The sequence below is a fragment of the Schistocerca piceifrons genome, chromosome 2 (assembly GCF_021461385.2).
Source record: "Schistocerca piceifrons isolate TAMUIC-IGC-003096 chromosome 2, iqSchPice1.1, whole genome shotgun sequence".
NCBI lineage: Eukaryota > Metazoa > Arthropoda > Insecta > Orthoptera > Acrididae > Schistocerca > Schistocerca piceifrons.
Genome location: NC_060139.1, coordinates 203,478,736 through 203,491,510, shown reverse-complemented (window position 1 = coordinate 203,491,510; position 12,775 = coordinate 203,478,736). Strand labels below are relative to the sequence as shown.

Below are 12,775 nucleotides of genomic sequence, written 5' to 3'. Positions count from 1 at the left end.
AAGACTTGAACTCAGGACCTTCACCTTTCATGTGCAAGTGCTCTACCAACTGAGCCACCTAAGTATGACTCGTGACCCATCCTCACAGTTTTACTTCTGCTGGTACCTTTTCTTCTACTTTCCAAACTTCACAGAAGTTCTCCTGTAAAACTTTCCAATGAATCTTCCAGGACTAGCACTTCTGGAAGAAAGGATATGTAAAGACATGTCTTTACACTCTGAAGAGGAGTGTTACATTACATTACATTTATGGTTTTCCATGGTTCCCTTGGGGAGGAGTCTCTGGGATGTGGAAAGAGTCAATTATTTTTCTTAGGTACATGGATATTGTACAATTCTAATACAGATAGAGTTATGAGCTATAATCCTTATGAAGATATTCATCGATGGAGTAGAAAGAGTTGGCCAACAGGAAGTTCTTTAATTCACTCTGAAACCGATTTTTATCACTTACAAGACCTTTGATATGCTCTGGTAAGTTACTGAATCCATGTACTTCACTCCTTTTTGTACTAATGTTAAGCTTTTATAGTTCTTATGTTTTGCACTATTTTGTTTATAAAGAGACATGTTGGAAATGACAAAGGACATCAATGAGTATATGTACTGAGAAGTAGTGGTTAGAATACCAATTTTCTTAATGTGGTCTCTACATGTTGATCTAGGACTGACATGAGATATAATTCTAATGACTCATTTCTGAATTTTGAAAATGTTCTCTTTGTGAGAGGAGTTTCCCCAAAAGCTGATTCCATTACTCATTAGTGAATGGAAGTAGGCCGAATAAACTAACCTCTTCATTTTTAGATCACCTATTTCTGCTATCATGTATACTGCAAATGCAGCTGAACTAAGGTGTTTCAGTAAGTCTAGAGTGTGAGTTTTCCAATTTAGGTTGTGGTCAATTTGTAGCCCTAAGAATTTGACACTGTCTACAGCTTTAATTTCATGGTTTGAATACATTATACTTATAGGGTCAGGTATTCTTTATGAGGTACTAAACTTTATGTATTGGGCCTTGTCAAAATTCAGTGACAATCCATTTGCTGTTAACCACCCATTGATATTTACAAATATTTCATTAGCTGATTGCTCAGTGAGATCACAGGTACTGTTTTTTATACCAATACTTGTATCATCTGCAAATAAGGCAAAATTTGCATTTTGTGACACTGCATACGGAAGGTCATTAATATAATAAATAGGAACAACACGGGACCTAAAATAGAGCCTTGGGGCACCCCTTGTCTGATGGTTTCATATTTTGAATGACTATTGTTATGTGGTAAGCCTGATACAGAGACACACTGTTTTCTATTAAAAATATAGGATGAGAACCATGAGGCTGCTACTCCTGTTATCTCATAATATTTTAACTTTCGTATAAGAATATCACGCTTAACACAATCAAAAACTTTAGCCAGATCAGAGAATATGCCAAGTGGTAACAACATTTGATTTATTGATTCTAATACATCATCTGTAAAAGTGAATATAGCTTGATCAGTTGACAATCCCTTCCAAAATCCAAACTGACTGTGGATGGGAATATTTTTCTGCACTAAGTGTTTATAAAGCCTATTGTACATAACCCTTGGAAACACTTTTGAAAATATTGCCAATAATGAAATGGGACAGTAGTTTTCCACTGGTGATTTGTCTCCTTTTTTGTGTAATGGTTTGACAATAGCATATTTAAGCCTATCTGGAAAAGTATCACTGTGGAGGGATTCATTACATAAGTAACTCAGTATGTCACAAAGTTCTGAGGAGGAACATTTAATTATGGTAGTGCTGCTTTAATCATAACCATTGGAGTCTTTGTTTTTAAGAGAGCTAATAATATTATAAATCTCTTTCAGTGAGATAGGATATAGTTGAATTTTGTCAAACTTCTGCGGAAATGAATTTTTTCAACATTCTAAGCTGTCTTCTGAGGAACTGTGCAAACCTAAGTTGTCTGCTACTGAAAGGAAAAAGTTGTTGAAAGTATCTGCAATTTTGGAGGTATCTCTAATGAACTCATTATTTACATTTAACATCATTTCCTCATTTGCCTGATCAGTTTTTCCTGTTTCGCTTTTTACTATGTTCAATATAGTTTTTATCTTGTTATTAGAGGCATTTATTTTTTCTTGAAAATATATACATTTTTAGGTTCTGAGTACTTTGTTTAGAATTTTACAACATAACTTGTAATGTGAGTTAGCTCTGTAGTCATTATTTTCCCTTGTCATTAAGTACAGTCTTCTTTTTGTTTTGCTAGATACTTGCAAGAGGACAAATGTAAGGATGTAGAGGCTTATCTCACTAGGGGTAAGATAGATACTGTCTACAGGAAAATTAAAGAGACCTTTGGAGATAAGAGAACCACTTGTATGAACATCAAGAGCTCAGATGGAAACCCAGTTCTAAGCAAAGAAGGGAAAGCAGAAAGGTGGAAGGAGTATATAGAGGGTCTATACAAGGGCGATGCACTTGAGGGCAATATTATGGAAATGGAAGAGGATGTAGATGAAGATGAAATGGGAGATACGATACTGCGTGAAGAGTTTGACAGAGCACTGAAAGACCTGAGTCGAAACAAGGCCCCCGGAGTAGACAACATTCCATTGGAACTTCTGACGGCCTTAAGAGAGCCAGTCCTGACAAAACTCTACCATCTGGTGAGCAAGATGTATGAAACAGGCGAAATACCCTCAGACTTCAAGAAGAATATAATAATTCCAATCCCAAAGAAAGCAGGTGTTGACAGATGTGAAAAGTACTGAACAATCAGTTTAATAAGTCACAGCTGCAAAATACTAACTCGAATTCTTTACAGACAAATGGAAAAACTAGTAGAAGCCGACCTTGGGGAAGTTCAGTTTGGATTCCGTAGAAATACTGGAACACGTGAGGCAATACTGACCTTACGACTTATCTTAGAAGAAAGATTAAGGAAAGGCAAACCTACGTTTCTAGGATTTGTAGACTTAGAGAAAGCTTTTGACAATGTTGACTGGAATACTCTCTTTCAAATTCTAAAGGTGGCAGGGGTAAAATACAGGGAGCGAAAGGCTATTTACAATTTGTACAGAAACCAGATGGCAGTTATAAGAGTCGAGGGACAAGAAAGGGAAGCAGTGGTTGGGAAGGGAGTAAGACAGGGTTGTAGCCTCTCCCCGATGTTATTCAATCTGTATATTGAGCAAGCACTAAAGGAAACAAAAGAAAAATTCGGAGTAGGTATTAAAATCCATGGAGAAGAAATAAAAACTTTGAGGTTCGCCGATGACATTGTAATTCTGTCAGAGACAGCAAAGGACTTGGAAGAGCAGTTGAACGGAATGGATTGTGTCTTGAAGGGAGGATATAAGATGAACATTAACAAAAGCAAAATGAGGATAATGGAATGTAGTCGAATTAAGTCAGGTCATGTTGAGGGTATTAGATTAGGAAATGAGACACTTAAAGTAGTAAAGGAGTTTTGCTATTTGGGGAGCAAAATAAATGATGATGGTCGAAGTAGAGAATGTAGACTCGCAATGGCAAGGAAAGCGTTTCTGAAGAAGAGAAATTTGTTAACATCGAATATAGATTTAAGTGTCAGGAAGTCATTTCTGAAAGTATTTGTATGGAGTGTAGCCATGTATGGAAGTGAAACATGGACGGTAAATAGTTTGGACAAGAAGAGAATAGAAGCTTTCGAAATGTGGTGCTACAGAAGAATGCTGAAGATTAGATGGGTAGATCACATAACTAATGAGGAAGTATTGAATAGGATTGGGGAGAAGAGAAGTTTGTGGCACAACTTGACCAGAAGAAGGGATCGGTTGGTAGGACATGTTCGAGACATCAAGGGATCACCAATTTAGTATTGGAGGGCAGCGTGGAGGGTAAAAATCGTAGGGGGAGACCAAGATATGAATACACTAAGCAGATTCAGAAGGATGTAGGTTGCAGTAGGTACTGGGAGATGAAGAAGCTTGCACAGGATAGAGTAGCATGGAGAGCTGCATCAAACCAGTCTCAGGACTGAAGACCACAACAACAACAACAACAAGATACTTTTATTCCATTTGTAATCCAAGGTTTTGAAACATTTAATCTATTTGCTTGAGTGTGTGCTGATATGAAATTTCCTAGCAAAGTCTCAGTCTGGTACACAGTTTTAATCAGCCAGGAAGTTTGATATTAACATAGACACCACTGCAGAGTGAACAATTCATTCTGGGAGTTTATTGAATGTACATGTGGGATCCAATGTCAATGGAAATCATCATTTTAGTTCTCTCATGTTGTCTGAATTATAGTTTTATGTATTGAGTTGACAGAAGGCTCAAATAAGACTGGTTTTATTATCATTCAATAGTGCTTGCAGTAAAGACTGACTATAGTTACTGTCCCATGTTACCCTGTCTTTACAGTACCAGAGAACACAGTACAATGTCACAGCTATATTCTGTCAATTCTGGATATGTGTATTATTATTAATGTTTTGCTTCCATGGTCAATAAAATATCTGAGTATCGCGCTAGGATAAGTAAAATTAGAACCTGGAAAAAATTTGTATGTAATCAGAAACAAAATGATACAGTCCTTTGTTACTGTATGTCACATGAATCATACGATGAGCACTTTTTGTGATGGGTAGGTGAAGTCCATTCAAACAAAAATACACACCTGATGCCCTTAACAGCTACATGTAGTGTATAGACATATTCAACAACAATCAATACCTCATTAATTATCAGTAGCTCAAGTTTAGTAGTACAGAAACACTTGCTAGATTCCAGCAACAACATTGAGTAATATTAGCAAAACATGTGAACAGATATAAAGGGAACACATACTATCTTTTTGTTTTTCATTGAAGAATACACACTAAGCACTGAATATTTGGATCATTATAATCAGCCCTACACTGAGAGAAGAAGCATGCATGATCATGCAGGTTGCAGTGATGCAGTATGTATTACAGGATGCCAGGAAAACAGAGAAATCATGCAACGGGAAGCCCAGGTTGAAATGTCAACAACATTATGAAAAGGTAGGATTGTTATTCACTATAAAGATGACACGATGAATTGCAGACAGGTACAATGAAAAACAGTTGTTTCATTGTGCCTGTCTGCAACTCAAAGTGTTATCTTTACAGAGAGAAATCACACAGTTTGATTCCATGTACATAACACAGGGAAAACTACCGATTTAGACAAACTGGATGAAACACAGATTATAATGGTCAAAAGATGGAAACAAACACCATGGAAATGGTGAGACACATTTTGGATTCATGTGATGTCATTAATAGTATCTATCAGAATGTTAGAAAGAATTGCATATTTAATATATGAAGTGCTACCTTCTATTTTTAAGTGTCCCAACTTCTAGCTAGTCAAATGTGGCAGGTCCCAACTTTTGACTTGCCAAAGGTGGCAATCCTACACAAGCTACATGATGGATGAAGTTTCATATGCGATTTTACTCAAAGTATAAACAGCCATACGCATATTTAAGACTACAATACACTGCATTATCCATATATTTAACTGTGTAACAGATTTGTTCCTGTCAATAAAATTCTCAGGGTTTGTGACCACATTATCAATATTTAAAATTCTCCTACATTTTGGCTACTGTAGCAAATGGCCTTCCCCAGGGTGTTTTGAGAGATGCCAAGTATGGAAAGAAGCTATCAATAATGGGGACAAAAGAATATGGGAGGGGGGTCCAGGAGCCCTTGGCCAGAACTGCTTTCAAAATTTGACAATAAAAAATCTTGATTTGGAGCCTAATTATAATGCTTTAAAAGTAAAAATTTAGGCCTTTAGCTCCTACTAAGAAAGACAAGGTAGGGTGCTGGAAATTTAAAAATTATAATCAGGGTTTTGTTTCCCAAAATATAAAATGTTAGTCGAGTGTGAAATAAGACCAATTCTCAAATGACAAAACAGTTAAAACACTGCATAATTGGTAAGCACAAGGAAAGGAATTTTCAAAGAAAAAAACTAATGACTTGAAACTTTTGTCATTTACACACGAACAACAGAATACACTGTGTAAAGGTTAAAAAGTGTAATTCTCCACAAACACAGAATAGGACAATGCATATGTCACTAATAACTTGGGAACTGTGGTTGCATTCGCTAATGATGTGTTCAAAAGCCCTTTGACATAATTGTGAAGGCATAAGAAAAGTGCCTAGCAAAAAACTATTCTGCTAGTGTACTCGTGACTTCAAATTTCAACATAATACAACAAGTTTATGCACCCACAGTAGTGAAGTTCATGAGGCACCCCTGTATTAGATAAGTGTTTGTGTATATGATAATAGTTTGTGCTAAACAGATAATAATGGGTGTTGCATTAGTACTGAAACAATACTGGTTCACAAAATGATGCAACATAAAACACGGTGTTGTCAAATTACTGAGATAAATCAAATAGGAAATTCTATAATTTTAATATGGCTCCCATAAGACCATAATTTTAGCCTACAAATCACGATAATTATGGACAAATCATAATACTTGGCACATCTGTGTAGTGCTGACTGATAAATGAGAAAAACTTAACTTCTTATATGCAAGGAGAAGAAACTGTTTTCATGCTTTACTAAAGGGTATTGAAGATGAGGAGGAGGGGTGTTTGACACACTTTATTGCTGTCTGTTTTATTTCTCGCCACTAGTGGAAACAGACAATTTTTATTGATGTTTACTTTATTTTTTGTCATTAGTGGAAATAGGTCAATCAGGAACACTCAGCAGTAGTGAAAAACAGTTGTTTTTATGCTGCTTGGTGCATGCTGAGGTGTGCCAGTACTCTGTGTACCTATGGCTGCATTTGTTTCCCATGCGAATGTGATTTGCAAACGCTGTCATGCTGTAGCACTTTTACTGCTGGCAGCCAAGACATAGTAAGTATGTACTCATCTTCTTTATTCATGTTGGCAGGTCACTTAGTTATTTCTATTGCCTCTCTAATCTTCTATCTTCTTCCTCACAGTAAGGAAGGGCCTGTTGGGCCAGTACTTGGGCTTCTCGGAGTATTATCTGTTTCCCATACTCTTCATGGTGTTTTGCTATGGCTGCATTGGTGTGCCATCTGAGATGAATGTACCTTTCACGTTCAGGTATCCGTGTACTAATCAGTCACCCCACCTCGCCCACATATACTAATTCACATTTGCAGCTGATTTCATGGATTCCCACAGTACGTAGCCTGTTGACTGCATCTTTCACTGAGCCAAGACCATTTTTTATTTTGTTGCTGCTTTGGAAAATTGGCTTGACACGTGGTCTGTGAAGAATTTTGCTAACATGTTCAGTGAACCCTTGCACACATGGTAACAGGGCAATGTTTTTTTTCCTTCCCCTCTTCCCTATAACCTCCATCCTGTGTCACCTTAGTTCTACCAATCACCTTCAGCTCATAACCACTGGCTTCGAAGCTCTCCAGTCTACACCATTATGGCGAATGCTGTCTCTGTTAAGGTGAAAATACCTTTGTCATCTGACCACATGGAGAAGAAGAGATATGGAACCTTCACCAACATCTCAATCAACAGCATAGCTAAATCCAATTTACCATGGGGATCGAAGAGCGGCCTTTCCTCAACATGGAAGTTTACTGAAACCTAGATGGTAAGCTTGGCCACAGAGTGTACAGAAAATCCCCTAGCACTGACAGGTAATTACATGCCTCTTCCCAACATTGCCCTATACAGAATAAATCAGTCGCTGCACACTTTAACAAAGAGAGCCTGGAGAATGAATGACGATGTACATCTAACAGAGAAACTAAGAAACCTCTGGTCTGCTTTTGGAGTCAGTGGTTATGAGCTGAAGAAGATAGATAAAATCATAGAAACACGGGATGAAGGTAATACAAAATAGCAGAAGGAACTACAAAATACATCTCTATTAAAATACATGCAGGGGCTCAAAGTGTGGACAAAATTCTTTGCAGATCTGGTATTAGCTCAGTTCTCTGGAGCTGCAATAAAATAAAAGATGTTCTTGGCCAATGAAAAATGCAACTGACAAGCTAAATATTGCAGCAGTCTACAAAATCAGCTATGAGTGTAGGCTATTGTATGTAGGTGAGATGGATAACTGAATGTGAAAGATATGTTCATCTGAGACAGCACACCAATGCAGCAATGGCAGAACACGATGATGAGTCAGACAAACAGATAATATTTCAAGAAGCCTGTGTACTGGCCAAACAGCCAATTATCTTGGCAAGGAAGATTTGAGAGGCAACAGAAATGGCTAAGTGACATGCCAACATGAACAGAGAAGAAAGGTTTGGACTTCCAACCCTGCATCTTGATTGCCAGCAGTAACAGCACTATGGGACAACAGCATTCTCAGAACAACCCACAGAGGCACATAAGACTATGATATGTGTAGGTGCACAGAGTACTGGCACACCTTAGCCAGCACCAGGCCGCTATTAAAAAGCACTACTTCGCAACTGTTGCCTGTTGCTCATTCACCTGTTTCCACCAATGACTAGGAACAAAGCAAACACCAATAAAGAATGTCTGACACCCTTCCTACCCATCCTTAGTATAAGTACAATTTTTTTCCCTAGTATATAAGAATGTAATTTTTTTTCATTCAGCAGTCGGCACAGCACCAAGAGGAATGTCATTTGCAACAGTGGCCAAAATGTCAGAGAATTTAACATATTGACAATGCAGTCACATATCCAAAAGAATTTTACTGACAGTCAGAATGGCTGTGGAAATCTTTGTTTACAGATTTGTAACTGTTGGATGCTACACAATTTGACCATGCTGAAAAACACATTTGTCAGTGGTGTAATGAAATGATCAACAAATTTTCACAGATGAAATGAAAAATCTGTATACAACATAATAACAGGAGAGGAGACTTAATTATATTTTTATGAGCTAGAAGCTAAGCAGCAGTCAGTTGTTTGCATGTTCCAAGATCAACCAAAAACCAATAACAGTGATTTGTTGGAGAAGCATTTACAAGAAAATGATGGCTTCTTTCTTTGATTACACTGGACATTTCATAACTGTTGATTTTTTTTTTTTTTTAAAAAAAAAAAAAAAAAAAAAAACAAAACAAAACAACAGTATAGCTGAATGGTGTGCAACAATTTGTTTGCCACAAGGCACTGATGAAGCCAGGAAAAGCAACCATAAACATTGTACTGTTCTTCATCACGACTGTACTGGTTGACAAACTGCATGTCAAAAACTTGATTATTACATGCATGCTCTGAGGTATGTTCCGTCTATGCAACTAATTGAAGTCACTTTGTTTATTGCCACATGCATTTTGCTTCTTTCACTTGAGAAGCATCTTCAGTGGCCTGTAAAATATGTTTCTTTTTATACATACAATAATCATATTATGTGGTAGATACAATATATTGCTATGTTACATTCTGTAATGTAACTAAGAGTTACATCATTTATTTTACAGGTCTGATTGAATTTAATGTGTTGGATGGTCTTGTGGAGTCTGAGATGGCTTTTCCTGAAACTGTTGTATAACTTGACAGGAAATGCCTGACATGGCTGTATTATTGTCATTTTTTCTATTTGAATCTGCCTGTCCTTAGTTGCTTTACATTCATGGAGGTATGTCATTAGATGGAGAAAAACAATGAATTGACACCTCATCACTCTTATTCATTTGATTCATTGCTATAAGATTTTTTTTCCTTATGATAAACAAAATGTGTTTCATCACCTCACAAAGCCACTGGATCGTTCCAAAACAATTTTTTTGCGATATCAACATTAGAGTGGAAAAAATGTTTTGGGAATTTGTTAAACACATGAAAAAGCAAGAAAATTTTAAAAGAAAATCTTTCTAAAAACTTAAAATGCAGTCCTCATTTAATTCATACCACTATTAACTTCAGACGTTTTCTATGGAAAAGACATATCAATGTTCTGTTACATGGTGGGTATGATCAATCAGTTCATCAGTGTGTGAGGTATGCAGTATGGCAACAATTTTTAAACAAAAATTTTTGGGGTAGAACTTTCTATCTCATCAGTTGGAAAAATTCTAAATACGTGCTACTATATGCTGGGTGAGTAAGAGAACTTGAAGCAAATTCAAAGGCTCAGTGGATTTCACATTAGAGTTACACATCATGTGCACTATGTATCAGGTAGGCGTTCTCATTTTAGAGCCACAATCATTTCACATGGCACTGACATTTGCCAACTGTATCTTTGATTTTCTTATGGTCGTCAAAATGATTATACGTTAAGAGAGGCTAGAAGAAACAAGTGATGCTTTCCATGTCTAATCGTAATTTCCTGGTAGTCATAACCTGCAGCAAACAATGTTTGCTTGATTATATCAATACCGCTTAGAGACCAAATCACTTCATCTTTTGAACAATGTGATTCTGAAGATGAGGGGACTGATCAGTTCACAAACAAGCGTTCAACTAGAACATGTGTTCATGACAAAGGCAATAGCACAACTCAATCAGCATTGCGCAGTGTGCTCTGGTATTCCGGGCAACAAAATCAGTGTACATACAGAACTCAAGAACTATAAGAGGCAAGTACAGAACACATTTGTATGTATGGGTAATGGATGATGAACTCTTATGTATTACTTCTTTCAACTGTGGTGAAATCAATATCTCATGTGAGTTATTAACCATATTTGGCTTCATATATGACATGAGTAATGACATAACTTTGCTATAGCTAAATATATGTATTTTCAAGCTGAGAAATTGCATTATTGGTGGGTTACAGGAAAATATCAGTGAGGAGTCAAACAAGCACAGAAACAAAAAGACAACATAAACTGTGAGAAGTCAACATAGCAGATACAAACATTTCCAAATGGAATTTCTGGTTGCCAATCAGTAGTTGTTTCGTCATCTATAGATGATTGATTATTGTGAGCAGTGGTGATGACAGAACTATTATTGTTATTGTTGGAGATAACAGTAACCATTGTCCCAGCCTTCTCATCTTCTGACCACAGCCGTGGCCTTGAATAACGTCCTTGATATACTCTCTTCCGTGGTCTTAGAGGCTCCACTTGCTTTATTAAAAATGTTTCAACTCCTTGTTCCTGAAATACAAAATGTAGATGTTCAAATGGTACAAGGAAAATCCTATGAATATTAAAATTGGAACTAAGAAAGATAAAATAAACCTAAATTGCTTGGGATTTGCTGATGACCTAGCATTACTAGCTAATAATATTCAGGAAGCCACGAAACAAATAACAAGCTTACAAAATATAGCACAAAAATTAGGACTCCAGATATCATTTGAAAAGACTGAAATAATGGTAACGGATCCACTTGTAATAGATCACATCACAGTGAACAATAGTGAAATTAAAATAGTGAAACAATTTAAATACCTGGGTGAAATTATAACACATAAATTGGACGAGAAACCTGCATGGCGAGCAAGAACTAATAAAATGATAAAAGCTCAAAAACTAACATGGTCTACGTACAATAAAAAATGTCTATCAATTAAAACAAAATCTCTTCAATGAGCTTGTTATAATGAGCCTAGATGACAAATGTAAACATTTGAAGTCCCATATTTTATTTATGTAACACAAATTGTTGCATTGTATATTAAGAAAGTAAAATTTAGAGGTTTGTAGTTACCCGTAACAAGAAAGGCAGGTGATTGTTCCTTTTTGAAGATAAGGCTGTGTTTAGTACAGAGTAAGGACACAAAAAATAATAAAAATAAAGCAATATACCAAAGTACAATACTCACAAAACAAGAACTACAACATTACAAAGAGCATCAAAATCCAAAAGAAGTGAGACAGAATAAGACAGGACCAACAAAGTAGCAATTATTCCACATATAAAAACCATCCTCCTCTTTTAACAGAAATGATATTTTTCTCAAGAGAACTCCATAATTGAAATGACATGTTGTGGTAAATGGCGTGCATACAATGTTCATCATTTGTGCATAAAACCATGTTGTTACTGTTCAAATATTTATTCTGGTAAATATTTTTTAAATTATTCCAACAAGCAGAGGATCAGCCATATTTTTACATCTGTGCATCTGTCAGCGTGGTTCCAGTTGTTACTGTCACAGTGGTCACATAGCTTGGAAAGGGTTGTTTCAAAAAGATGCTTCAGTTTGTTTTAACACTGGCACTCGAAAGGAGCAATAGTCAATCATCACCAGAGAGCATTGATGCATTAGTTTTATCACACACACACACACACACACACACACACACACACACACAGAGAGAGAGAGAGAGAGAGAGAGAGAGAAACTGCGGACTCTTAACTCTAGAAGAACCTCAGTGAAACATGATAGACAGTATATGCAATATAATTATGAGCTAACGGGCAATATCTGTTGTAACTCCAATATTTTCACAGTACTACAGTTCCCAATATCAAAATATCAAACATAGACAGCTCCACACATATTCAGATGGACATCAGTGAGATTTAATTCAGCCTGGTACATGGACCGGTAATTGGCTCCAAATGCAGCAGATATGAATTCTAATGACAGCACAGTTACTTTGGGTTATGTGAAAGGATACTAGAAACTGCAGGATATTTGTGTTGTAGCAAGAGCAAACACAGTACTTTATAGAGCAACAAGTAAGATAGTAGTGCATAACACTGAACACATTGACTGGACCACAGTAATACAGCGTGAAGAATAGGCCAAGTACTCATTTGCATTCACTTAAACAATGATGTTTCTTTGGCGGCTCACCAGAGTGTGTCAGGGGGCCAACCAGGAGGCCTCTATAAGCAGG

General features: G+C 36.6%; 1 protein-coding gene across 1 annotated transcript in view; it reads right to left on the bottom strand.

The window, feature by feature from the left end:
• Positions 1-12,775, bottom strand: part of LOC124774910 (adenylyl cyclase 78C-like) — a 723,787-nt gene that overhangs the window by 102,425 nt on the left and 608,587 nt on the right. The window contains exon 11 of the mRNA XM_047249584.1: positions 10,838-11,080. Coding sequence (XP_047105540.1) covers positions 10,838-11,080 — 243 coding nt within the window. The remainder of the gene's footprint in view (positions 1-10,837; positions 11,081-12,775) is intronic.